Genomic DNA, 27,849 nt, shown 5'->3' with positions numbered 1-27,849 from the left:
CCAGACTTCTATTGACTGATCTACATCCTCATTCACTGAATCCTTACAGTCAGCAACACACAGTATTTTTTTGTTAGTATTTCACATGTGTCTTAAGATTATACGCTTCTTGGAGCTGGATCTATGCCTTGATTTCTTCTGAATATCCTAGAGGGGCTAGAAGTTAATGTTGGGGTGCGCCTGGGTGGCTCAGTCGTTTGGGCGTCCGACTTCGGCTCAGGTCATGATCTCGCGGTCCGTGAGTTCGAGCCCCGCGTCGGGCTCTGTGCTGACAGCTCAGAGCCTGGAGCCTGTTTCAGATTCTGTGTCTCCCTCTCTCCCTGACCTTCCCCCATTCATGCTCTGTCTCTCTCTGTCTCAAAAAAATGAATAAACGTTAATTAAAAAAAAAAATTGTTTTTAAATAGAAGTTAATGCTGGAAGCATACAGCTTCAACGAACAGTGACTGGGTCTCTGAAGCGTTTTGTCAAAGTGTATAAACAGCCTAGTTTCGGGTGTACCCTGACACGCCTATTTGGGGTTTCTTTGTGCTCATCTACACCGTTTTCTGTTAGAACAAAGAGCTTGTTGGCTAGACGCATTAAAGCAGCGTCCCAGGGTGTTGAGACTGAACAAAAACTAGACCTCTGATAACCCATAAACAGTTTTAAAGACATACATTTTTTAAATCCCACTCCAAAGCCTAGTTACCCGCCAGTTACCCCGGCCTCTGGAGCTGCCGAAGCTCAAAGATGTTGGCAAGCAGTTAGGATCTACGATCCCGAGGCCCAGTCGCTATGGTAACGGTGGGACGCAAGTGCACTTGCGAGGCCTTCGGACGGAAAAACTTAGCTTGAACCTAGAGGAGAGCGTAGCGACAGCAGCGACTTGCGGCAGCAGCTTGACTTACGGCTGCCCGGGCCCTCAGGGAGCTCAACTCGGGAGCCGGGCGGGGAGTACGAACGCGGCCGCCGGCTTCCGGGTGCTCCAGTCCGGACGCGCAGCAGCATGACCCAGTCGGTGGTCGTACAGGGTAAGCTGCGCGGGAGGATGGGCACCTTGTCGCCGCGCAGCCAACCGGCCTTGTTTTTCCTCCTAATGGCTACTCTCTTTCCCTCCTTTCGCTGATCGCAGTCGGCCAGTGCGGAAACCAGATCGGCTGCTGCTTCTGGGATCTGGCGCTAAGGGAGCACGCCGCGGTCAACCAGGTACCGACCCACCCTCCCGGAGACCACCCGCCTGTTACCGATGCTCGCGCAACAAATAAGCAAGAATAAGCAACAGATAAGCAAATAAGCAAGAATCAGTCCATTTGACCTTTTATCTTACTGATAGATACTGAGAGAGGTCGTATAGGGTCTTCTCAGGAAAACGCGAACTGGTTTTTTTAAGCGTTTGGTGGCGTTAGACCCAGAACAAACGCTAGCCAAATACCTTAAGTCTTAAGTCTCCCTCCCTGATTCTTAGGGTCTCATTTTTATCGGGATTCTTTTGAAGAGCAATGCGATAGTATTTGGGGAAGTACTTTGTAAAATAGGTAACGTGTGTGGTATTATATTCCTGAATTTAGTCAACTTTAAAATGATCACCAGGAATCCAGAGAAAGCTCTCTTTTGATGCACCTGTTCTCTAATCCTATGGGTCTCCTTTCTTTAGCGCCCTCAGCTAAACTTTATCCATAGATCCTACGGCATTTACCTTTTAGGGAGGAAGAAGTCTGAGCATTTTTTGATAACTTGCAATTTTGTTGTTGTTACCATAGCCAAATACCAGCCATTACAATATTGTGAGAATATTAAATCGAAAGGATTTCATTTGGGAAAGAAGCAAAACTTAATCAAATGCTATAAATATATTTTTTTCTTTTTAGAAAGGAATTTATGACGAGGCAATAAGCAGCTTCTTTAGAAATGTGGATACCAGGTAAGATGGGATTAAAGTCTGTCACATAGCATAATGATTCTTTTCATGTCATCAGATTGGGAGAGAATTCTTCAAAGGATAATAAAATAGTCGATAACTATAAAGAAGTTGTCTGGGTTGTTTGTTAGTTTGTTTTTCTCAGTATTGAAAGCATTTTTTCCCATTATTATTCCCATATCATTAATATTTCTCATATTATTCTGCAGAGCAAGACAGCAGGTTTCCTTCTAAGACCATGTTAAGGAACAAAAGAACCTTTAGTGGGCCTTCTTTTAACATGACCTTGAAATAAAGTTTTACTGAAGGACTGCTGAAAATTTCCCTAAGTGTGTCTTGTTAATGCATTCAGGAATGGCCAGCTTTTGAAAGAAAAATGTATTTTTTTTTTTTACATTTCTGTGATTTTTGTAGTCAAGAATATTTGCTCTATAAGTAGAATGTGCTAAAAAGAAGGAAAGCAACTGTCAAATTACTTTTGTTTATTTTAATAAAGAATCTATATAACTATCTTTTATCTGAGAGAGTAATTTTGACATTCAAGGTGTGTCCATAATGTTTAACGTTTAATCATTAAGTGTGTGTGTTTTACTTAAACTGTGGTGGACTTGAACTGAAAAGTCTATACTATAGTGAATATCCATCTTTATCGTAATTCAATAAAAATTCGAGTTCTAGTTTGAATTAGTTTGTTGGGTATTTGAGGTAGTTATCTCCTAGAGAAAGCTAATGAATCCCCACTTCCCTGGTGAATTCCAGAGTCTGACCCTCAGGCTTGTAAACTTAGAAAACTTGTTGACATCTTGAGAATAAGTCCATTGCTCTCCAGCACAGGTCGGTAAACCAAACTCAAAGAGAATGGGAGATTAAAAAGCAGAAAGTCAATGTAGTAATTGACAGTAGGGACGGTAACTCCAGAGCACTAGATTTTCCTTTACTTTCAAAAGTGAATTCTCTTCTGTAGGAAATCTACCGGAAAAGCTAAATAGTAGAAAGTTGCTTGGTGACCATGGAATCAGGCCAAGGGAAGTTAGGTGTAGTACCTTAATGGCTGGTGTCATTTATTTTTATTATGTGGAAATATCTGCCATCTAGATTCCCCGGAACCTAAAACTAGATTCTAGAGCATCCTTTCCCCCTAAATACTGTTAAGAGACTAAAATTTGCCTTTGTAATACTTCCTTTTACATGCTTCTAACTAAATTTCCACTCTCATCCCCTCTACTCGAGATGGCCAATCCTTTCACTAAGTATTACTTAGTTGAGGGGCGCCTGGGTGGCTCGGTTGAGCATCTGACTTTGGCTCAGGTCGTGATCTCACGGTTCATGAGTTCGAGCTCTGCATCGAGCTCACTGCTGTCAGCCTGTCGGCGTAGAGCAGGCTTCGGATCCTCTGTCCCTCTCTCTCTCTGCCTCTCCCCTGCTGGCACCCTTTCTCTCAAAAATAAATTTAAAAAAAAATTTTTTTTCAAGCATTGCTTAGTTGAGACTCAGTCTGGCAGCTGTTGGTTCTTAATAATTGACTACATAACTGTACTCTTATCTATTCTGTTTTGTAATTTAAACCTGAAAACATTCTTATTTCCCCAATCCCGAGTTTCTCCAAAAAGGGGAGCTGAGTCTTGGTATCTTAGTATTCTATGTACTATCAACACCTGGGAGCCTCCACATTAATACAAACAAATCTTTCAAAACCAAGACCACATATTTGTATACACTTCCATATCTATTTGACAAGATGACCATACCTTTTTTTTTTTTAATTTTTTTTTAACGTTTATTTATTTTTTTGAGACAGAGAGAGACAGATCATGAATGGGGGAGGGGCAGAGAGAGAGGGAGACACAGAATCAGAAGCAGGCTCCAGGCTCTGAGCCATCAGCCCAGAGCCCGACGCGGGGCTCGAACTCACGGACCGCGAGATCATGACCTGAGCTGAAATCGGACGCTTAACCGACTGAGCCACCCAGGCACCCCAGACCATACCTTTTTAATAGCATACTAGGAATTTACCTATACTAGGGGTTAATAGACCGTTTCTGTAAAGGACCAGATGGTAAATATTTTAGGTTTTGCAGACCATAAGTTCTGTCACATTTGTTTGACTCTGCTGTTGTAGCAGGAATGCAGGTATAGCTTACTAGTGCATAAGCAAGCAAATGGGAAAGACTGTTTGAACAAAACTTTATGTAGGAAAATAAGCAGCTGGTCAGAGTTGGACCAAGGACCGTAGTTTACCAGCTCGACCTAGAGCATCATCTGTGGTCAATTCAACTTCCTTTCATATATTCTGTCTTCTTATCTACTGTATTGACTTATCTAAACTTATATCTATGTTTGGTCATAGATGTAGTTATTTTAGTAACTTTTGTTCAACATGAAATTCTAGGAACAGCCTGAGATATACAGTGATATATAACTGGTGGCTTAAGCAGTAAAAGTATCCAGATATCTCATACAAAGAAATCTGGAAATCACATGATCTAGGCTTGGAGAAGTGCCTTAAAGACCGAGGCACTGTCGCTTCATTATTCATGTGGTGTCGGCTTCTTGTCCTCATATTTATTATTTCATAACTGTAAAGTGCACTCCATGCATCTATATTCACTCCATGCATCTATATTCATGTTTATATGCCAAGCACCAACAGCATCTGGTCCTCTTTATCAGAAACACTTCCCAGCATACCTGCTTTTTATCTCAGAACTGCATTACATGGCCGGCCCTAACTACAAAGAAAGCCAGGGGAAAAAGTACCTCACTTTTTCAGCCTAATAGGAGGGTAGGGAAGGGAGAGGTAGAGGAATGGCATCTTCGCTGTTGCCTTTTGTGCCTGCCCCTCTAGGCCTGTAAGTAGCTTTATTATATAAGTGGGAGTTAACTTTATTATCTAATAGCACTATTAGCCTTGGAAGATCTTATGACCTTTTCTCATTTTTTATCTTTCAGAGTGGTTGGTGATGGTGGCAATATTTCCAAGGGGAAAATTTGTTCTTTGAAAGCACGAGTAAGATCATATATATGCTTAGATTCTTTTATCACGTGTGTTTTTAAAATAACTATACTTTGGTAACTATCATGAGAATAAAATTTTAATTTGACTTCTCAAATTAAGAAAAGTTTTTACTGGAGCGCCTAGGTGGCTCACTCAGTTGAGCAACTGACCTCAGCTCAGGTCATAATCTTGTTGTGGTCTGTGAGTTTGAGCCCTGCATGTGTTGGGCTCTGTGCCGACAGCTTGGAGCCTGGAGCCTTCTTTGGATCCTGTGTGTCACTCTCTGTCTGCCCCTCCCCTGCTCACACTCTGTCTCTCTCTCTCAAAAATTAAGAAACATGAAAAAAAAATTTTTTTTAAAGTACTAAGTCACATTTTAATATAAATAAGCAGACATTTATGTCTACCTGAAACGTTAGGGGGAAAGTTTTGTGCTTTAAATAAAAACACTGCATATTTAGCATTTTTTGTGTGTGAATGTTTCAGGGAAGAGCTACGTCTAGATAGATGATAACAAAAGGAATTTCCTTAACTCTAAGCCTGAAACATATATTAATGCAGGTTAATTTTTCATTTGAAGATAGTGGAAGATTTCTTTGCATCAGAATTACTGTTCCCAATACAAAGCATGGATCCAGCCACGTTATAGTGAATACCACAACCATGTAAGACCTCTTGAACAAAAATGCTTCGAGTCAGTAGCCCATATTTAGTGTTAAACTCATTCCAGCAACACTTCTCTTCCGTGATTGTCTACAACAAAGTGCTTTTTCCAGTTGGTGATAAGTTATTTTTATAACAAGAAAGGCAGTTTAGATGCTATGGGAGGAATTGTGATGCTTCTATCAAAACTGACTTCCAGAGGTGCTTGAATGTCACTTTGTATTTTGCATGTTGCTTTAAGGTAATGTAGGTAATCTCCCACAAATTATCTTGAGTCTGTTTTGGAACACTGCCATTATAAGCTAATTTTTTTCTCTTTGTAATCCTACACAACTTGTAGTACACTACAGTTTGCCCAGACAGTGAAGTGTCTCTTATGTGGTTGATTAGATGTTAAAGTCAACATTTAAGGTAAAAATTGCATATCATCGTAAAATATCCTAGAAAACCCCTAAATTACCAGTAAATAGCCCTATATAGTCCAGTATACATAAAGTGTATGCATATTGCTTGCTATATACAAAAGATTGCATTTGCAGTACATAATTATCGTGTAGTCTTTCTGATACACTACTGTGATATACTATTAAACAATTAGAAATATAATATTTCTGATATACTGTGTAAGATAATTTTTTAAATTGCTTGCTTATAGTAGCATCGTTAATTACACAGTTTAATTCACAGAATTTAAATGGGCATAAATTACAACTTCACAACAGTTAGTATTCCATAAATACTGAACTTGACTGGCTCCTCTCAATGAGATAGTAGAGCATAGAGTTTTGTGGTTAAGAGTGAAGATTCTGCAGGTTTGAATCTTAGCTCTGTCACTTACTAGCTGGGCTAAAGTTATTTAACTTTCCTAGGACTCAGTTTTTTTCATGTGTTAAGTGAGGGTAACTATAGTACCTACGCATAAGGTGAGGATCAAATGCAGAGCACTTAGAACAGTGCCATGTCATAAGCGCTTAACATTACGGGGTCACAAGCACTGAAGAAGCCCATAAACCAAGCACTTTCTCTGTGACACTGAATCAAAGCTAATAGCTTCATAGTGTGCCCGAAGGTTATTTCATATTTTTTTTAGCTTTTTAATTTATTTATTTCCCTTTTCACTCATCTTCCTCAGCGTAGAAGATGTGGGAAGTACAAATATAATTCTGCCATCCCTGCTTACATTTTGCTGTATTTTCCTCCAGTCTTTTCTATTTTTCTTTCCATGGTTAATTTTATATTTTATATTTTCATTTTCCTCTGAGGAATAGAGGTTATCTCCCATGTCAATAATGTTTGTGGTAATGAATTAGGTTTTCTTGGGCGTAGGGGCCCTATTGTCATCTTTAACGTTGATCCAGTGCCTTGGTTCGCACATAATAATAAGTTTACTGATTTGAATTGGACAGTTTGGGGCTGTGATTCATGAAGAGCAGCATGGTTGCTCTAGTGAGCAAATATGCATTAATGTACCCTACATTTATTGAGAATTTTTTTCTAGTTAGGCACCTTTTAAATTTCTGAGACCTTGTTCCCAAAACATTTACAGTCACGTAGGCACATGAATAAAAGAATTGTTAGAAAATCAGTTGAGGGGATTATTCAGCTCCTTTTTTCCCCCACGTGGTATTTTGGAGTAGGATAAGAGTTTAGAATCCATCTTTTAATTGTATTCCACTTCCTGAGGAGAGTGAAATTACTTTTTCATTCTTGTAACAGATTCTACATAAAGATTTAAATAAAGATTTGATTAAGCTTAAACTGTAAAAAGAACAATGCAACTTTTAGTTCATAAATTAATTTACAGAATAACTAGCTCTAAAGAAAAATATGCTAATTAAATTTTATTTCTCTTTCTCAGGCTGTCTTGATTGACATGGAGGAAGGAGTAGTAAATGAAATTCTGCAGGGACCGTTGAGAGATGTGTTTGATAGCAAGCAGCTCATCACTGATATTTCTGGCTCAGGGAATAATTGGTGAGAATGTGCTGTATGTAAAAATTGAACGTCCTCTGGAAAAAGAAAGGAACAATCTTTCCTTCATTCTAACAGGTCCTGCTAACATGAAAGCAAGATCTAACCTGCTATACCTACCTCTAGGCTTTTCAGCCCATCATCTTTTCCTTGATAAATGATGGTGTTTCTCAGTGCTGAAAAGCCACTTGTATCATAGTTCTTTCTCATTTTTTTTTTAAGAAAAAAATCATGAATAATTGATTTACCAAAGTCCTTGTAAATTGATTCTTAAATAATACTAGGGGCGCCTGGGTGGCTCAGCTGTTTAAGCATCTGACTTTGGTGTGGGTCATGATCTCGCGGTTTGTGAGTTCGAGCCCAACATCAGGCTCTGTGCTGACAGCTCAGAGCCTGGAGCCTATTACAGATTCTGTGTCTCCCTTTCTCTCTCTGCCTCTCACCTACTCATGCTCGCTCTCTCTCTCTCTCAAAAATAAATAAACTCTAAAAAAAATAATACTACTAAATAGTAACAAAAGTTTAAGTATTCTTAGAAACTCTTCTCTTACCTGTGTTATTTGACTCTATCAAGTTCTCAGTTGGTCAGATTTAATAGAATTGATAAGAGGTGCAAGCCAGACCAGTGTCCCAGCATTTAGGCTCAGCCCAAGGCTGTTTAGCTCTTAAATATATAATGGTCTGATCTCCTTAATGGGGTAAAAAGCTTCAACAATGATCATTTAATAGTTTCCATTGAAACAGTTTTTGCTGTTTTTTAAAAATTAAGTAGCTCCTTGTTATTTGCAAACCTAGTATTTGTTATTTTATCTATTTACAGGCAATCCCTCAAGTTCCTAATGTGTAGTGATGTGTAATTACGGGGCACCTGGCTGGCTCTTTCAGAAGAGTGTGCAGTTCTTGATCGATGGGTCCTAAGGTTGAGCCCCATGTTGGGTGTAGAGATTACTTAAATAAACAAAAATTTAAAGCATGAATTTACATTTTGCATTGTTAGAGATTCATCTGGGGAGAACCAGTCACTAAATGAATCCATATGCCTACTTAACTGGCTTTCCACTAATTATTGTGTAATCTTTCTGTAATTTTTGAGTTATACAACCTGACTATATGTTGTGGGAAAATCATTCATTCATTTTTTTAATCATTTAATCATTTTTAATGCATCAAAGTGCTACTTCAAATCTGATTAACCAAAAAAGCTTGCAGTCTTAGAAGTATCAGTGTTCTTTTGTGTGCCAGTTTATCTAATAACACAACATGACTTATGTTTTCTCATATATTAAACCAATATGTTCAAAAGTCTTTATTTTTATTGTCATTCTAGTTGACTGTGTTCTGCTTTTTAATATGTAAAATTTACTGCAATCAGAATTTATTTTAAATGGAGATGAGAAACAGCTATGTAAATAAATTCTTATAATTATGCCTAAAGAAAAAAAAAGAGAAGATTAATTTAGAAAACCATAGTTTAATAGCCATTGATAATGCTCTATTTTGTCATGATATTTGAGGATTATAGATATATATATATTTGTTACATTTTCTACCTAGTGTCTTTGAAATAATCATCATATGATTTATTGATATGAAACCAGAAGAATGTACTTAATACAGTAAAAATACTTTTTCAGGTTTTTCTATAATCTTTTCATTTGGATCAGAAATAATAAAATCTTGAAATAATAAATGCCAGGGTGATTTTGTGATTTATGTCTTTTTTTTCAGGGCTGTGGGTCACAAAGTTTTTGGCAGGCTTTATCAAGAACAGATTTTAGAGAAACTCAGAAAGTCGGCAGAGCACTGTGATTGTTTACAGTGTTTTTTTATAATACATTCCATGGGAGGAGGTAAAGTTATTCACTCATTTCCCTGTAATCATGTGAAAGTGTAAATGGGAACTCATTTTGCAAACTGAAGGATGTTTTCAGACCTATGCTGAATAAAGGTAGAACTTTTAACACTCTGTGTTTAGGAGTAGGTACATAACTGCTTTTTATTTTAGATTTTTGTCAAATTTTGTTCCTATTATCATTTTTTAAATTTAAGCCCTTTTAAGAGATAGTAGAACTGAATCTGAATTTTTTTTTCTTCTACCTTTAGTTTCTTTTATAAAATTTCTGACTATATTTCAGTATATATGAGCTTTCTGGGAATGCTGACTTCCTCCTAAGGGTTTGTTTGTGCAATCTCATATCCTAACTAGAGCTAAGCATTTCTGGCTTAAAAATGTCTGTATTCTTCAACTACCTTCAGACCTTTCTTGTGTCCAATAAGAGACATAAATAAAAGAAATCCTTTTAGTCAGCTCCTTTAAATCTTTCCTTACATGGTAATTACCTTGACCTATAATAAATGATCTGCATTGCTTTCTTTTCCCTAGAAAGCCTGTACCTTGCAAATGAAGTACTTTGCTCCTCTGTTCTATGAACTAGAAACATATTGTATTTTGCTAATTTCAAATAGGATTAGCGAGTTTTAAAAGAAAAATTTGCCATGCTATTTTTCTTCACGCTGATATTAAGATTTTATATTCAACAGGTTATGTAAATTGATTTTTTCTACATATCTATTATGCAGTATGATAGCATTTTAAAATTAAAGTTATAATTGCTATGTAAACCATGCCTTTAGAGGACCATTGTAATCACTGAATTAAGAAACAACTTTCTCTTCGTACTAGTATAATTAATTAACCAACAAGTTTGGATCCGTTTTAAAAAAAAGAAACAATTTGATTTATATTTCATTATGGTCCCTTTTTAAATCCATCTTTTCAAAATCTCAGATTATACTTTATTCATAATTTACTGGCAAAAGTAAATAATAGTGAAGGTTAAAAATGGTCTCCTCTCTCACATCTAATTCCTAGTCTCTCTCCTCACAGGTAATCGAGTTTGCCAATGTCTGTCCTTCCAGATATTTTCTATGCCTGTTACGTATGTGTGTATATTTTTACATAAACAAGATCATGAGATGCTTATTACTCTGTAATTTTTTCACTTTGTCTTTCCCGAATGTCTTTTAATATCATCTCTGTCTCATGGAATTCAATTGTGTTAATATAATAATTTTTAAAGTCTGTTTCTCATTAGTAGATGTTAAGTTTATGGTGTTCAGTTATTAAACACAGTCCTCAGTTGAATATCTGATACATACATTTCTGCTCATTTGTGCCTCTATAGCTGTAGGTAATATTCCCAAAAGGAAAGTGGGACCAAAGAATATGTACATTTTAAATTTTGATGCATGTTAATAAATACCTTGCCACATTATTTCACCAATCCATATTATTACCAATAATTTATACAAGTTTATTTCCCCACCCTGTCACCAACACTATTAGAAGACCTGAATCTAACATATTCAAAATTGGATTGTTTTAATTTGGATGGCTTTGATTAGAAGAAAGGTTAAGCACGTTCATATCTATTCACCAATTGATTTATTATGAATTACATATTTACATACTTTCCCCATTTTTCTATTATTCATGGTTTTTTGGTTATTGATTTGTGAGACCTCTTTATGAAAGAAATTTAGTCCTTCATATGCTTTGGAGATTTTTTTCTTAGTTTGCCTTTTTTATTTTGTTTATGGGTTCTATATGTATATGTTTATATGGCTTTTAAAATACTTTAATGGAATTAAAACTGTCTTCTCTATAATGGCTCTGGTTTTTAACGTATGTTTCTACAAAAAAAAAAAAAAAAAACCATAAAATTCCAGGTTCCTCACAATTTTATTCTAAATCATTTGTGCTGAGTTTTGTTTTCTTTCTTTGCAATTTTAATCCTCAGGAACAGGATCTGGACTTGGCACATTTCTCTTAAAGGTGCTTGAGGACGAATTCCCAGAAGTATACAGATTTGTGACTTCAATTTATCCTTCTGGTGAGGATGATGTCATAACCTCACCTTATAATAGCATCTTGGCAATGAAGGAACTTAATGAGCATGCAGACTGTGTGTTGCCCATTGACAACCAAGTAAGAAATGACATTGTAACTTATGGATATATCATGTATACATTCAGTCCTATGTTATGCATGTGTGTGCATATGAAACATTGTCTTCACCTTTCAGCTTTCCCACCTAAGAGGAAAAATAAGTTTAAATTGTTTTTCTTTCTCTTCCTTTCTTCCTGGTAGAATGTCATCTGTGTCCGCTCTTAATAGCTTCTCTCCCAATATTTTTCCTTTAAAAGTCTTTATTTGACATCATTAGCAAAATTGACCTCATGGTGAATTCTGGAAAGTTGAGTACAACTATAAAGCCAAAGAGTCTGGTTACTTCAAGTGCTGGGGCTTTGAAAAAGCAGCACCAGAAGCCCTTTGATGCGATGAACAACATTGTGGCAAATTTGCTGCTGAACCTAACCAGGTAATCCTATTGATGGTATACCTAAGGACAGTTTACAGACTTCACTTTGCTTCCGATGATGCTTGCAGTAGCATTTTTGTAGTAGAACTTTTTAGTTGTTCTAGGTCATAAGAGCTTCTCTTTATTTTATTTTGTCTAGTATTTTGAGATCTTGGAGTGACAGACCAGAATTGTAATTTCTACGGCTCCAAAGCAACATTTCCTCAGATACATTCTATAGAATATTAATGGGTATCAAATGAAAAAAAAAAAAATTGTCACAGAGACAGTTGAGAACTTAGTTAGATAAAAGTAAGCATGGTTGGTTGGTTGGTTTGTTTGGCTGTAGAATGTCTTCCATCTTTTAAACCAGCTAATGTTTACCTCCTCATTCATTAGCTGTCCAAAATTTCTCCTTGACTTCGATCTAGAAGATTGCTTTGGCCTTATTATATTCCAAATTATAGAGCACACTAAGCAGACTCTTAACGAATTTAGTAAAATTTATAGGATAATTAAATAATTATTGCCCTGTATGTGTTTAACTCCACCTAAAGTCCATTTTAAGTAAGATATTTTTGTGTATGTAACGTGCAGCATAACAGTGTGTTGGTTACACCTCATATAATCCACAAATAAGAATTGCTATAGATGTTGTATGTTATATTTTAATTATCTTTATACATGATGTTCATGACACTAAATTTCACTAATACAGAAAAAAAAGAGCATATATTTCCTAACTGAAGAACAATGTACAAAAGGATTTAAAAGTGCCTGCTGAATAAATCAAGCTACATTCAAAGTATAAAATTTTTAAGTTAATTTTTTTTCTCTTGCTTTAATGTTAATTTTTCAGCTCTGCAAGGTTTGAAGGGTCACTTAATATGGATCTTAATGAAATCAGCATGAATTTAGTTCCTTTTCCTCAACTGCATTATCTTGTGTCAAGCCTAACACCTCTGTATACACTGGCAGATGTTAATATTCCTACCCGAAGGTAAAGTGTAGCAATTTTATTCCAGTTACTTGATAATTTGAATTACTTTTTTTAAAAGAATTGTTTTTAAGTTTGTAATAACTCTGGGTATTTCTTTATATCATTTATAATTGATGACAACCATTTTTCCATGATTTGAATTCTTCTTTATTTACAGGTCATTGTTTAAAAAGTCAATATTAAGGGGCACCCGGGTGGTTCAGTTGGTTACGCCTTGGGCTCTTGACTTCAGCTCAGGTTACAGTTCGTGGGTTTGAGCCCCATATCTAGCTCTGTGCTGACAATGCAGATCCTGCTTGGGATTCTCTCTCTCTCCCTCTCTGCGCCTCCCCACTCATGTTCTCTGTCTCTCTGTCTCTCTCTCTCAAGATAAACTTTAAAAAGTCAATATTAAGCTATTTGGAATTAAATCTAAATTTTTAAGCTAACTAAATGAAGATACGGTTTTTATTGAAAAGGATTTAAGGGCTTTGAAGTCTGACATACTAAGTCTGAATGCTAATTATGTCACTAGCTACAGGACCTTGGGCATGTGACAAACTTTCTTTCCATTTTTCTCATCTGTAAGTACGAGAATTAATGCACCTATCTCTTTTCCTTGTTGGCTATATTAAATAAGAGTATCTTTTAAAGCTATCACGGTCTAGCACCATAGAACTAGGCTTTCCCATATTATTGTTTATGGTAGCTGCTACCTAAAATTTCCAGAACACCTTGTTTTGTAAGTGTGTGTCATTTATAAGCATAAAACTTAAGAGGCAACAAAAAAAATTAGTTGAAAAAAACCGTTAGCATATATAGTGATAATGAGCTTGAAAAGGTCCAACTGGCATCCACAGTTGAGAGTAAAGGTCCTGTCACACTCTGTAAGAGGATAGTATGTAAATTATAAAGTAAAAACTGGATTAAAGTTTTTATAGTTTTAAGTTTTGGCAAAATAACAATTCTACACTGTGGGAATGTCACAGTGATATTAACTTTTATTTAAGCTGGTAACAAATAACCGATTGTGCCAACTAATAGATCGGACTCTTTCTGCATAGGATACTGATGACCTTAAGTTAAGCAGCTTGCATAGTGTATAGAACATGGTGATCATTCATTAAATATTCACTGTTTTTATCAGCCCAATGTATTAAAAATTAATGTATTTAAATAAAATGTGCATCATTAATGTGGACACATACAATGTAAATTCATACTAAACTATTTATTATACATTAGTGATAATCCAGACATTTTTTACATTTAATTAAGTACAGCTATAAAGGAGAAAATGTTTGACTTGGTCCTTCAACCTGAATGTTTCAAAGCCAATTAAATTTCTTTTTAATCCTGCTTTTTGGCATATTTTGATAAAAATAACACTACTTCCAACAGTTTTTATTCATATAATTTGTTACAAAGGATTATTTTTAATTAAAATGTGTTTGTGAAAATGTATAAGGGACTTTAAAGATTTTAGACTCTTAAAGAGCTTGTCATATGTTCTTTCTATCTCTGTGTTCTTTTTTTCTGCTGTACTGTATATATTTCATAGGCTGCCATATCAGCATATGAACACATTTATCCTTGAGTAAAGTAATAAAATGTTTTAAAATTGTACTATTAAAAGTCATAGTTTTAAAATTCTTTAATTTCTTATTAATGGTTTCTAACAAATGAGAATGGTTTTTATTGTACCTTTTATTAATAAATGTCATTTCTGTGCCTAGTCCCATTTTTATCACATGAAAATAATGAGCACATCTGAGAAGTATGTGCATGTTTCTTGAAATCCCGTATTTCTAATGTAAATAAAGATAAGTGTCCCAAACTTACAAATAGCTCCTTACTAGTTCTTATATTTTGTGTCAGAAAATAAATCACAAGTAAGTGTGCTCGTTTTCTGTATGGTGGTTCTTAACCTTTTCTGGGTTTCCTTAACTCCATAAAAATGCCCAGAAGCACATAACACACCAATATTTTGAACACAGTAGCAAAAGATTTATGAATCCCCCGTAGCACTCACCATTCCTTAAAGGAGACTTCTGTTCTTGCTGTCACATAACCAAGACAGAATGTAAACTCTATTAGAGTAGGAAGTTTTTGTTGTTGTTCACTGCTGGGTCTCTTGCACGTTAAATAGTGCCTGGCACATAATAGGCATTTGGTAAATAACTGCTGAATGAGTAGGTAGCACAGTGCGATTTTTGCAGCACTTCCCAGACATTCTGCAGTTTCTGCATACAGAATCTTGGCTAGAGTTATCTAAGGAACCTAATCATATTTCTATTGAGGCAAGTGGGATTTGAGAACGAGACTGGGGCTATATTAAGGAAGGGCCTAGGATGCTGTGAATTGTTAGATATAAACTTGTTAGCACCTTTTTATTCCTCTCTTTAAATGAAGGATAAAAGATGTCCTCTTTTTTCGTATTTTTCATCAAGATTGCTTTGAGAAAATGATAGCTGAAATTTAGAATGTATTTGTGTATGTATTTACCTGTAGATGATGATCCCTGCATTTTGTATGTATAAACATAGAAGTAATATTTAGTATAAACAGTGATTCTTTCATTGTTCTAGGTTGGATCAGATGTTTTCAGATGCCTTTAGTAAAGATCACCAGCTAATTCGGGCTGACCCCAAACATAGCCTCTACCTCGCCTGTGCCCTTATGGTTAGAGGAAATGTACAGGTTTCAGATCTTCGCAGAAATATTGAAAGGTTTGATTTTATATATTACTGATAATTTATGTGTACCACTTGTGACAACGTAGCATGGTAGTTCAGATGGCCTGTCTTCCAATTCTAGCATTTGCCACTTAACTAAAGCGTGACCTCGAGCAAACTACTTAGCCCCTCTTGGCCTTACTTTTTTCAAATGTAAAACAAGAATAATAGTACAAAATTGTTATTTGTGAATAGTGAATGATACAGGAGATGTTTTATTTTCTTTTTTTATTTTCAATTTTTTTTAACGTTTATTTATTTTTGAGAGAGCGTGCACGCACGCGCAAGCAGGGGAGGGGCAGAGAGAGGGCTAGACACAGAATGCAAAGTAGGCTCCAGGCTCTGAGCTGTCAGCAGAGCCCAATGCGGGGCTCCAACTCACAAATTGCGAGATCATGACCTCGGCCAAAGTTGGACGCTTAATTGAGCCACCCAGGTGCTCTAAGATGTCTTATTTTCTGAAAATGTTCAGACAATTTAACTATTGTTGTTTTATTACCACCACCACCACTTCGCTGCTTCTAAGTTTATGTTATACTATTTTTTGACCGTCTGTTTTTTAGGAAAACTACTCGATTGAATTACAAAGTAATATTTTCATTTCTTTTTCTTCCCCAGATTTTATGTCCTCCTAACTAAATGTCCATTAGTTCACTGTCAGACTGTACCATGATACTGTTAATAGTAAAAAGTAGATAACTTTACCTTATATATTAAGCAATTAGAATGGTAATTACCATTAGTAATGTCCATTGCCATATATGGCAGATGTTTTCATTACCTTCATTCTCACCTTTGAGTTTTTGTATCTCAGATTAAAACCTTCTCTACAGTTTATCTCCTGGAATCAAGAAGGCTGGAAAACCAGCCTGTGTTCAGTACCTCCCGTGGGGCATTCCCATTCGTTATTAGCTCTAGCAAATAACACATGTGTGAAGCCTACCTTCATGGAACTCAGAGAGCGATTCATGAGGCTCTACAAGAAAAAGGTAATTATCAGTACACTTTTGTAACTATGTGTTTTTATTTGGGCTATTTAAGATGTATTCTTGTGAGTTATACTGTTACAAATCAGGGGCACTCCTGACTACTGTATTCATTGTACTCAGACTACCTAAATGAGAAATCTCCTGAGTTCATAGGATTTGAGTTCTCATTTCTCTCGTAAAATTGAGTGAACTATTATTTTAATAAAGTATATCTGTGTTTCGGGGCACCTGGGTGGCCCAGTCAGTTAAGTGTCCGACTTTGGCTCAGGTCATGATCTCACAGTTCATGGGTTTGAGCCCCACATTGGGCTCAGTGCTGACAGCTCAGAGCCTGGAGCCTGCTTCGGATTCTGTGTCTCCCTCTCTCTCTGCCCCTCCCTGCTCATGCTATCTCTCTCTCAAAAATAAACATAAAAAAAAAAAAGAATATGTCTTAGGATAGTTACATTTGTATCAAGTTTCCTGAAAATGGTCAACATTATCCTTTGTTTGTAGGCTCATCTTCATCACTATCTACAAATTGAAGGGATGGAGGAAAGCTGTTTCATGGAAGCCGTGTCATCTTTATCCGCGCTCATAGAGGAATATAACCAACTGGACGCCACACGAAGCATGCCTGTGGAAGATTTACCTAGACTAAGCGTAGCTGTGTAAAACAGAACCCCAAAAGTACTTTTACTATTCTGAATTTCACATTTTTTGGTCACTTTATCTTTCTGTTTTCAGAACTTTTGTGATTCAGAAAGTCTAGTTTGCACTTTTCATATTAGAAAGCATTTTTGCCTTAAAAAAAAGAGTGGTTTTCCTTTCATTACAATTCGTGGGCGATACCAGTGTGTGACATTATTGAAAGTCCTAGTACCTTTGACTTCAAACATTTATCTTCAGAAAGTTCCCCTTTTCTGAAATTGAGAAAACATAGTTCAACATTTTACTTTATTTAGAGTTTCATATTCAGGCATTCATACAATGGTAATCATGTCTTCAATAAAAATCTTACACAGATTTTCATATATTTATTTATAATTTATTTTGTCAGCCCTGGAATTTGCCCTGGAATTATTTGGTATAACTAGAGCGGTTAAATAAATTTATAATTTATTTGGTTGAATTCTCCTGATTCTTTAAAAGTGAGTACGAGGAGTAATAGAAGAACACAATATAAATTTCTGTGTAATACCCACTAACTTTTCAGGGATAGGTTTTATTACAGCTATTAGGGAGGTTTTGTTTCTTGTTTGGGTAACCACCTGTTTGCACTGAAAAGAATTTTTACATTTATTTTAACATGTATTTGTATTAAATTATCTTTAAATATAATGCTTTTTATTAAACCAGTTGATTTTATAATAATGTCCATATTTTTAAACAGTATTATTATTGGTTTTGCTTGTCACCATTTATATAAGCAAACAGAATGTTACTTAGCCTGATACCTTCTTCTGAACTTTGCAGCAAATGGCTGTAATAGGCTAGTGAAAGTGTTCTCGTTACTATAATCTCCAGCTCTAGGTTTTAACGTTAATTTATCTTTAAATAAAATAATTTATATTTTAAGTCCATAGATAGATTTGTCATTTAAGGAAGTAATTTTTAGGGACAATTTTCAAGCCAGAATAACCCATTGTGTGCTTTCCTTTAGTGTTATATTCTTAAGTTTCTTTCCTTTTCAAAGTAAGGATACTGCTTTTGATCTTTATCTTGGAAATTTAATTTTTTACATTATTTGGTATATAAACTTTTAGATTACAGTTGTCTACAGTTGTTAACAATGGCCAACGAAGTTCTACTTTCTCCTTCCAAAAGAAACCTTAATAAACTCATATTCAGGATAGGGCAATGGAAGCTATAAACATATTTACAGTTTAATCTTATTCCTTTTTAAGAATTAACCTAGAATCTTGCTCACCATGTAATGATTATCATCTGATGGGATCCTAGGCTACATTGTCAAAGTACACAAAGTTTTAAAGGCTAGTTTTAAGAGTTTTAAACTTTTTACACATCTTCAACAAAGTATTCCAGATTACTTTATAGAATGAAATGTTTTCTTGTAAATTGTATAATTTTCCATTATGTATGGAATATGTAGATGGAACCAAGTATCTGTGTATTTCATAATTATACGTTTTAAAGTAAGAGTTCACTTTTAAGGTTTTTAAGTTTTACATATAATTTTTTAACAAACCTTTTTAAAAGCTTCTATTGCCTTAAATACAGTCATTTGAGAATAAGTAGGCATTCTTACTGTTTTAAATCAATAAGGTAGATTTGCCACCCTTTAAAACCATTCTAATTTTATGATGTAATGACATGATTACCTAAACTTAACTTTTCCCATATAAAGTTGGTTTTATAGGATCTTGAGCTCAGAAAATATATCTCCTGGATCTCTGCAGTTTCTTTGACATACACAAGATGTAATCCACAGCATCTTCCATTTAAATGACCCTTCATTTGGGCAATCAAATTGAATGGTAATCATTTTAGACTTGTTAGGGACACAGCATCTCTTATCCAAGCATACTCCACAGAAAGTGGGTTTGTAACTCTGAGTGCTTGAGCATCCAGAAAAGATGAATTTTTCAGCTTTGAGAAGTTGGAAAGTGGGTTGGCACGTTTTTCCTTTAGGGATCTGAAAAGGTACATAACATTAAGAAGTCATTAGAAAAGTGAAACTGTATACAGAACATTTTTATAGCACAAACACACAGGTATAATTATTTCCAGGGCATTAATATTTCTTAGTGAATCAGCACTCTCTTTTCTACCTTTGAATTCCACCCCCCACCCAGAGGTCTGTCCTCCCTGTTCTTGCTCCATCATAGGACCCACTCCCTGTTTTTGTTGCTCTCCACCCTTCATTTCCACAATTTCCACAATGAAAATTTGTCTTATTTAATATCAAGGGCCACATCTTATTAGATGTTTATTTACCTAAGGCTTAGCAAATTCCCTAACAAAACTCAGTTTTGAGTGGATGAATAAATATCTTAATCCCTTTAAAACTGAGTTGTCGGGGCGCCTGGGTGGCGCAGTCGGTTAAGCGTCCAACTTCAGCCAGGTCACGATCTCACGGTCCGTGAGTTCGAGCCCCGCGTCGGGCTCTGGGCTGATGGCTCAGAGCCTGGAGCCTGTTTCCGATTCTGTGTCTCCCTCTCTCTCTGCCCCTCCCCCGTTCATGCTCTGTCTCTCTCTGTCCCAAAAATAAATAAACGTTGAAAAAAAAAAATTAAAAAAAAAAAAAAAACTGAGTTGTCAACTTAATATGGTAGGGAATAACTTGGGGATGAGAAAGGTTTTGTAGCATTTCCAAAACTTACTCTTGAGACAGTCATCTTGCCTTGTTCTAGAAGTAGGACCAGCTCTAATTATACCAAACAATTCCGGGGTAAATATTTTATCATAGTCCTTTGGCAAATTTACTATCTAATAAGCACAGAGCATTTTGGAAATGGTGGTTTCTCCCTCCAAGTTGGTGATCTATAACCAAGATCAGAACTCTGATGTTCATAATGTCAGTTCTTATAATTATGATACAGCTACCAAAATCTTTTACCCACTGCTTTGATTCCACTACATAAAATTAACATATTTCTTAAAAGTTAGACTCTGAAAAGGATTTGCTTTTTAAAAGCATGCATAGTGGGTGTACCACAACAAATCAGGCTGATCAAGACCCACACCGTTAAGCTATTAGAGTATCTAGAATCAGCAGGCTAACAGTACCTCCCTGCTTGGTAAGATTTCCCCCCGTGAAATGCAATTAGATTAATACTTGCTTTCCTCCCAAATAGTTTGACTTTAAGAGTTACAATGAGGGGCGCCTGGGTGGCTCAGTCGGTTAAGCGTCCGACTTCGGCTCGGGTCACGATCTCGCGGTCCCTGAGTTCGAGCCCCACGTCGGGCTCTGGGCTGATGGCTCAGAGCCTGGAGCCTGTTTCAGATTCTGTGACTCCCTCTCTCTGCCCCTCCCCCGTTCATGCTCTGTGTCTCTCTCAAAAATAAATAAACGTTAAAAAAAAAAAAAGTTACAATGAGGTGATTTTATTTTTACAAGAATCGCATACTGTCTATCCCTCTAAAACACGTACTTTTCAGGAGTCTCTTAATATTGAATTACAGTGAAACTAAATCTGATTAAATTTTACCTTTATTCTCTTTGATATGTTACTGTCACAGGGTTGAATATAACACAGTCTTTTCTCTTTTCTCATTTCACAGTTGCTATTTTCATTGGTCACCCTATCAGATATTCCCATCCCACAGGTTCTGGAGCAAGGGGTCCACTTTGTTGCTTGCACAAGACATTTTCTTTTCCAAATAAGTGGGAGATTCCTATAAGCTAAAATAAAGGGGGAAAAGTACATGTGTATACATAATTATGTACTCAGACAACTTTTAATAATTGTTTTTAAGCTAATAGTAAATAGATGAGAACTTTTATGCAGTGTAACTCAGAATAAAATAAACGTGCAGTCTAATTCATCATGCTCTCTCTCTCCTACTTTCAAATTACCTTTTTTTTTTTTTTTAATGTTTGTTTATTTTCGATAGAGAAAGAGAATATGAGCCGGGAGGGTCAGAGAGAGAGGGAGGCACAGAATCCGAAGCAGGCTCCAGGTTCTGAGCTGTTAGCACAGAGCCTGATGCGGGGCTTGAACTCACAAACTGTGAGATCATGACCTGAGCTGAAGTTGGACGCCCAACCGACTGAGCCACCCAGATGTCCCCAAATTACCTTTTGGCCAAATGTTACAGTACAGTTTCTTAGGAAGAATAAAGATAATTTATCTTTGAAAATCTGAGTAAATGTATCCATTTGCTTCTGCTAACTAGCTCATTCTCTTAGTACCAAACTACTTGCCTCTTGCTAGGTATTATTTTCAAAAATGAAATAGACATTAGTAGGATTAAGAAATTCAAGGTATTAGAATGATGTCTTAATGTTAACTTTCATGGCATGCTAAAATCTAAAATACAAAGGTTATGTTTGAGAATAAACTATTAAGGCCAGTTATTTTTCCTCTACTTGTTTTAATGTGGTCTTTTAGAAAATTCTCTACATTACATTGAACTAATCAAAATAACCATATTCTAAGTCATAGTGAGTGTGTAATCTATTCTGTTCATTCAGCTTAATTGCTACATTCCCTATGGTATCAGGCCCATGGTATTCTTTCCATTGGCCAGCCATTTCAAATCACTTATAGAAAGAAATGGCAAAGGAAAAGATAGATCTATGGGCGGGTGGGTAATTTGCTGGACAGATGGAGCCCCTCCACTGATTGATGCTTAGCAGAAGGGAGGGGAAGGGGGGGTGAATAATGAGAATATAATGAGTGCATAATAATTCCTCCATCTTATAAATCCACTGGGAGCTTCTTGTTCTGCTCATGAATGAGTCAGGCCATTGGTTCATTTTAAACACTACATTTTAGTTGTCTCAAAGCATTTCCTTAAGGTTAATATGCATCCTAAAACGGATACTTGGAATAAGGTTGTGATTTGAGTCTGCAGTTGAATATAGCAAAATTCTGGCTATATTACTTCAAAATGGAAAAATAAAACTCTGAAAAGATGCCCCCCTCCCTGCAACTACCTTCTTGACAGGAAATATCAGTCACTTTGAAGTGTGTGCCGTCTTCGAATAAATGATACTTTACTGCTTTCAGTGTTATTAACGGTAGGATGTTGCAATTGCACAAGGAACTGAGGGAGAGGAAGCAGAAACATGAAGATACCTGGAAGGTAGACAACAGTTTAAAGACCTCAATGCAGGAAGCAGATTAAAAGCCTGGCACGCATCTGCAATAAATAAAGGTAGGTTAGATTATCACATTACCAATAACCCCCTTAAAAAGTTAAGCCAAGAGCTGCAGTTCAGGAAGTTAACATTAAGAAGCAAGAAGACTAGAAGAGCTTTTAAAGTAAGAGTTTAGTATTTGGTGAGCAGTGAGAAAAGCATGGCATGGGGGCATTATGTCACTGCATATGCTTCATCGTGAGCGAGCAAAAGCTAGAATCCAACCGTAGGCCATCTGGAGTAAAGTATGCCCAAATACACCTTAACGTGTATATTGGTCACTGTTTGCTTTTAAAACCCAAACTGCTCTTTGAGCCCCTAACCACAGTTTCACAGGTAAGCAGAGGAGAGACGTTAGACTGAACATACACTAACATATCTAGACCTGTGGTCTCAATTACCAGAGAGCACAGTGGCAGAATTTCTCACTTTTTGTAGCAAAGCACGAGCCACTGAGACTGACCATGTAAGACCCCCTCCAGCCAGGTTCCAATGATCCTCTGCAACTACTCTCCTTCCGCAAATGAGACCGACTGAACTTGATCCAAAAGGATGCTCTAGTGGAAACTTGCTGCCCTGGGGCATTTTCTCACCGGCGAGGTTCATGCGTGAGGCCCAAGAACTTAGACGGAGCCCCTCAGATCCAGTTCAGAAAATCAGCTGTTCCCGGACATTTTGCAAAAAAGAACAGCTTGGCTTATAATTTAGAGGTTTTAGAGCATTAGTGGCGTCGTGCTGTTAGCTAAATAACCAAGTATGGTAAATGCAAATTCACTACAACCTGTTCAATTATTTTCAAATTAATTGGCATGATGGAAGTCTCTGAGAATGTTCCTTTCATAGAGTTAGTTTTTTAAATATCTAAAATTCATTGCTTGATTATAGTTGCTTTTGTTAAATATCCACATAATGTAACTGAACTTAGAAGTTTTTAGCATATATAAATATTCCTCCTGTATTTCCATGGCACCTTTCATTTACTAAGCTCCAAATTTCAATAAAAAGGCATTCTTGATTTCTGGGTAAAAACACAGAGCTGTGAATAATAACCAGGCATGAATACTGACCCTTTTGAGTCCTTCCTCATCTGTGCTTCATTTGTGGGTGTTTTTGAAACTCCTGTCCCCAAAATGCCCTGGCATTTAAACAAGATGTTAACTTAAAGCAGACCAGTATGCAGTATTTATGAATATACGGACACTAACTGTAAATGGCCAAGTGCTCACGATGAGTGAGAAAGAGTCTCATTACGGGTTTCTGACTACATACATAGCTGGGGACCCTACTTTAAAATACCTGTATGTGTGTTTATTTAGAGAGAGGTTGGTAACTGTAGAGCTGCATTTTCAGACCGAATGAAAGAATAATCGTATGTCAGCAGTTTCCTATGTTTAGAAACAATATTTACAAATTCAAAACATATTCTCAAATGTTTTTAATAAGCAGGCTTCCATTTCTGCTTTTGTCACACACAGGAGTTGCCTTTGAAAATTTTTGGAACTGGATGGGTCACACGTCTTGCCCATAATATAACAATACAAGTAAAAGTTTCTCAGGGTGCATGTGAACAATATTTGGTCAGTTTTCCTTAGAAGAGGTTGAGTGGAATGAGCCAGGGGCATAGAAGAGTTTTTCTGACCTGAGCAGAGCTTTTAAAAACTGGAATATTTTACTGGAAAAATCTAAAACATTATAAAGTTTCCTTTAGGGATACTTAGAAAACTACCTATCTGAGGCAGAGACTGAGTAAGATAGCACACCCAGCCTAACTCTCAGACTGACCACTAAGCCATAAGTACTTACTGAGTACCTGTGGTACATAAAAGAAACATGAAAGAAGATCACAGGAAGCCATACATGAGAACTAAATATGCCTTTAAGCACCTGGCATTGTTTTGTAGCTTGTTGAAAGCTGTTGTTGGAACGGTCCCAGGCCACAGTTTGATTGATCAGACTTCTTTCTACCTTTAGCCCCAGAGCAGTGACCGTCAGCCGGCTTTGGTATGAACAGAGGTGTGCATCCAATGGCCCCACTCACACAGAGACAGCTGAACAGGGGATTGGGTTGAAAGACTTGGCCGTTATGATAATGTACCCTGTTGAACTCACATCCCACAGCTATAAGATCTGAAAAGAGAGAAGAGCAGAATCACCAAAGAAGCCATCACTGATAATCCAGACCTCCCATTATGAATCACAGGGGTAATAGCTATCTCCTTTATGAAGTAGTGTTCTCAGCTTCTCAGGCCCCATCTGGGTCTTTCTCAGAACATGTGTAAAAGGTGGAAATGAGACATTTCCATTATATTGTAGGCGATCTGCTCCAGTCAGTCACTTTCAGAATCTTGGTCAGAATCTGACCAAGTACAGGCCCTATCCAGGATCAGTAGGAGTATCGCACTGAGACACTGAATGTAAGTCTGAGAGATGGATTGGTGGCTGGTAAGACTGAGGTTTCCCAGATGTCCAACAATAGGCAAGGATGTGTTTGTAGGAAATGAGGATACGTGAAGGGCTGAAGAAACCATAATTTGTTTAACTACAGTACTGCACAGCAACTAATTTTGTTGTTGTTAAGAGAATTGGAGGAAACTATCACTCCTCTGAGAGGTATTCTTGACCTGGATCAACGGTTCTCAAAAGTGTGACCCCTCGCGCCTCTTGGCGGTACCTGAGGCCCTTTCAGAGAATCCGCAAGGTCAAAACCCTTTCAGAACACTGAGATGTGCCTGACTTTTTTCACCGTGTTGGTATTTGCACTGAGGGTGTAAGAGCAATGATGGCTGAAACTGCTGCTGGAGCCTTAGCGTGAATCAAACCGTACGGGCTAGTACTGTGTTTTTCCCTGCCAATGCACTTGTACATAAATGTGCTTTCGAAAAAAAAAAAAGAAAATCTAGTTTTACTCAATAATGTCCTAATAACAGTAGAAATTACCAATTTTACTAGATCTTAATCACCAAATATATGTCATTTTAATATCCTGTGTGACAGAGTAGGCAGTGTTACAGAGAGCATTTCTGTAGATATTGTATTGTCTTGAGAAGCACCTATTCTATTGTTTGAGTTTGGGGCTGAACGAAACCACTTTTTTAGTGAGGATTTCACCTAAAGAGATGACTGACAGATAAACCATGATTACTCAGGTATTTGGCAGACATTTTCTTGAAAATCAACGGTGAGCGTGTCACTTCAAGGGAAACACTTTTCTGGCCAATGACAGAATTCAGGCTTTCAAGCAAAAATTAGAAGTTTGGAGAATCTATATCCACCACCAAGATCTCTATAGCTACCCAATATGCAGACTTTTATGATTAGATTGGTATTGGTTAATGTGTTTTTTTAATCTTGTATAAAGTGTACCAATATTTGGAACATCGACATCACCTTTTCCCAAACTAGTATTTTCCAAATAACCAATGCCTGGTATTACAAAATTATACACGAGTAAAAGACCCATTCCAACTAGGTCTTGGATAGACTAATGCATTTTGATGTCACAGACTCTGCCAAGTTCATTGATAGGGTTTCAGATTCCATGATGCAGCTAATTTTCAAGAAAGTACCACTTCTAGGGGCGCCTAGGCGGCTCAGTCGGTTGAGCAACCGACTTCAGTTCAGGTCATGGTCTCACAGTCCGTGAGTTCGAGCCCCGCGTCGGGCTCTGTGCTGACAGCTCAGAGCCTGGAGCCTGCTTCAGATTCTGTGTCTCCCTCTCTCTCTCTCTCTCTCTCTCTCTCTCTCTGCCCCTCCCCTGTTCATGCTCTGTCTCTCTCTGTCTCAGAAATAAATAAACATCAAAAAAAAATTTTTTTTAAAAGTACCACCTCGGGGCGCCTGGGTGGCGCAGTCGGTTGAGCGTCCGACTTCAGCCAGGTCACGATCTCGCGGTCCGGGAGTTCGAGCCCCGCGTCGGGCTCTGGGCTGATGGCTCAGAGCCTGGAGCCCGTTTCCGATTCTGTGTCTCCCTCTCTCTCTGCCCCTCCCCCGTTCATGCTCTGTCTCTCTCTGTCCCACAAATAAATAAACGTTGAAAAAAAAAAATTTAAAAAAAAAAATAAAATAAAAGTACCACCTCTCAAGTTTTAATATCAAAAAGAATATTCACAATTATCTGAAAATCCTGTTAAAGTATTCCTGTCTTTTCCAATGACCTACCTATGTAAGACTGGATTTCCTTCATATATTTCAACAAAAATAACATACAGCAATAGATTGAAAACAGAAGCAGATGGGGAAATCTAGCTATCTTCCGTTCAGCTGGACATTAGAGAGGTACACAAGTGTAAAACAGCTCCATTCTTCTCACTAATTTTTTGTTTTAGAAAATAAAATATTTTCATAAATATATTATTCCTATCAAGTTGCAGTGGGGTTTCTATTTTTAAATGGATCAGTAATATTTTTAAGTTTCTAATCCATCTAAATACCAATAGAGATAACACATAAACAAAAGCTCTTTGGATATTCATTCATTTCTGAGACTAAATGGGTCCTCAGAGCAAAGTTTAAAAATCATTGTTCTGTATCATGGATCGGCAAATGTCCTGTAAATATCTTAGCATTTATAGACCATTGGTTTTTGTCACAACTACTGGGCTCCGCTATCATAAAGCAGCCACAGACTACGGAACTGAATAGTGTGGCTGTGTTCCAATAAAATGTGACTTACAAAAACAGGCTCTGGGCCAGATTTGGCCCCTGGGCCATAGTTTGTGACCCATTTCAGGTCATCTCCACCCCCACCCTCATGGCTATGCTCTGTTAAAATACTCATCACATTCTATGTGAAATCACTTGTGGAAAGCTCTGACACAATAAGGTTTGACTCTGTGAGGGCAGGGCCTCTATCTTTTCTTGTTTTCTTTGGGCACAGTGCCTGGCTCATTAGTGGCGGTTCGCTAAGAGCTTTTTAGGGTAATGAAATAATTTGCCCAGCACCATTTGGGAGAAAGGAGGATCCTGATGCCAGAGTCTGATAGGTCTGTTGAATTTCCACAAATAATAGCTAACATGTCTAAGAGTCTACTGCCTGCCAGATATTCTGCTAGGTGCTTTGGGTTTTGTGTCATTATTTCATGTGTTCCTCCTAGCACTTCTGTAAGAGGAAGTATATATGACGTAACTGAGGCACAGAGAGGTTAAGCAACGTGACCTCAAGGTCGCTCAGCATATAAAGTACAGAATTTGAACCCAGTGCCTGCATTCTTTTTATTTTATTTTTTAAATCTTTTTTTTTTTTTCAACGTTTATTTATTTTTGGGACAGAGAGAGACAGAGCATGAACGGGGGAGGGGCAGAGAGAGAGGGAGACACAGAATCAGAAACAGGCTCCAGGCTCTGAGCCATCAGCCCAGAGCCCGACGCGGGGCTCGAACTCCCAGACCGCGAGATCGTGACCTGGCTGAAGTCGGACGCTTAACCGACTGCGCCACCCAGGCGCCCCTTCT

At 37.1% G+C, this 27,849-nt stretch overlaps 2 protein-coding genes across 3 annotated transcripts in view; one reads left to right on the top strand and one right to left on the bottom strand.

Annotated features, from left to right (window-relative positions):
• The first annotated feature begins 886 nt into the window (after window positions 1-886).
• On the top strand, window positions 887-17,694 carry TUBE1 (tubulin epsilon 1). 2 transcript variants are annotated; one of them, XM_030316183.1, is made up of 12 exons: window positions 888-1,013; window positions 1,115-1,188; window positions 1,851-1,903; window positions 4,850-4,907; window positions 7,417-7,532; window positions 9,258-9,379; window positions 11,330-11,517; window positions 11,736-11,911; window positions 12,750-12,890; window positions 15,458-15,598; window positions 16,419-16,593; window positions 17,089-17,694. In XM_030316183.1, exons 1-12 carry the CDS (start codon window positions 989-991, stop codon window positions 17,245-17,247), a joined length of 1,428 nt encoding a protein of 475 aa, XP_030172043.1. In that variant the 5' UTR covers window positions 888-988; the 3' UTR covers window positions 17,248-17,694. The 2 variants fall into 2 exon arrangements, with proteins under 2 accessions (XP_030172044.1, XP_030172043.1); XM_030316184.1 differs by lacking the exon at window positions 16,419-16,593 and having other exon boundaries at window positions 887-1,013.
• The window catches only part of CCN6 (cellular communication network factor 6), a 27,720-nt gene continuing 17,386 nt past the window's right edge, over window positions 17,516-27,849 (bottom strand). Inside the window, exons 4-6 of the mRNA XM_030317100.1 lie at window positions 24,284-24,526; window positions 20,745-20,938; window positions 17,516-19,228 (exon numbers count right to left, since the gene is read on the bottom strand). Coding sequence (XP_030172960.1) covers window positions 18,947-19,228; window positions 20,745-20,938; window positions 24,284-24,526 — 719 coding nt within the window. The 3' untranslated portion in view covers window positions 17,516-18,946. The remainder of the gene's footprint in view (window positions 19,229-20,744; window positions 20,939-24,283; window positions 24,527-27,849) is intronic.

The sequence above is a fragment of the Lynx canadensis genome, chromosome B2, assembly GCF_007474595.2.
Source record: "Lynx canadensis isolate LIC74 chromosome B2, mLynCan4.pri.v2, whole genome shotgun sequence".
Classification (NCBI taxonomy): Eukaryota; Metazoa; Chordata; class Mammalia; order Carnivora; family Felidae; genus Lynx; species Lynx canadensis.
The sequence above is the reverse complement of the archived record's forward strand: the minus strand, read 5'-3'. Positions and strand labels throughout refer to the sequence as shown.

Coding starts and splice junctions, on each gene's coding strand:
- TUBE1 (XM_030316183.1), top strand. CDS start 989: ATGACCCAGTCGGTGGTCGTACAGG. Junction 11,518..11,735: donor TGTTGCCCATTGACAACCAA/GTAAGAAATGAC, acceptor TTCCTTTAAAAG/TCTTTATTTGACATCATTAG. Junction 11,912..12,749: donor TTGCTGCTGAACCTAACCAG/GTAATCCTATTG, acceptor TTAATTTTTCAG/CTCTGCAAGGTTTGAAGGGT.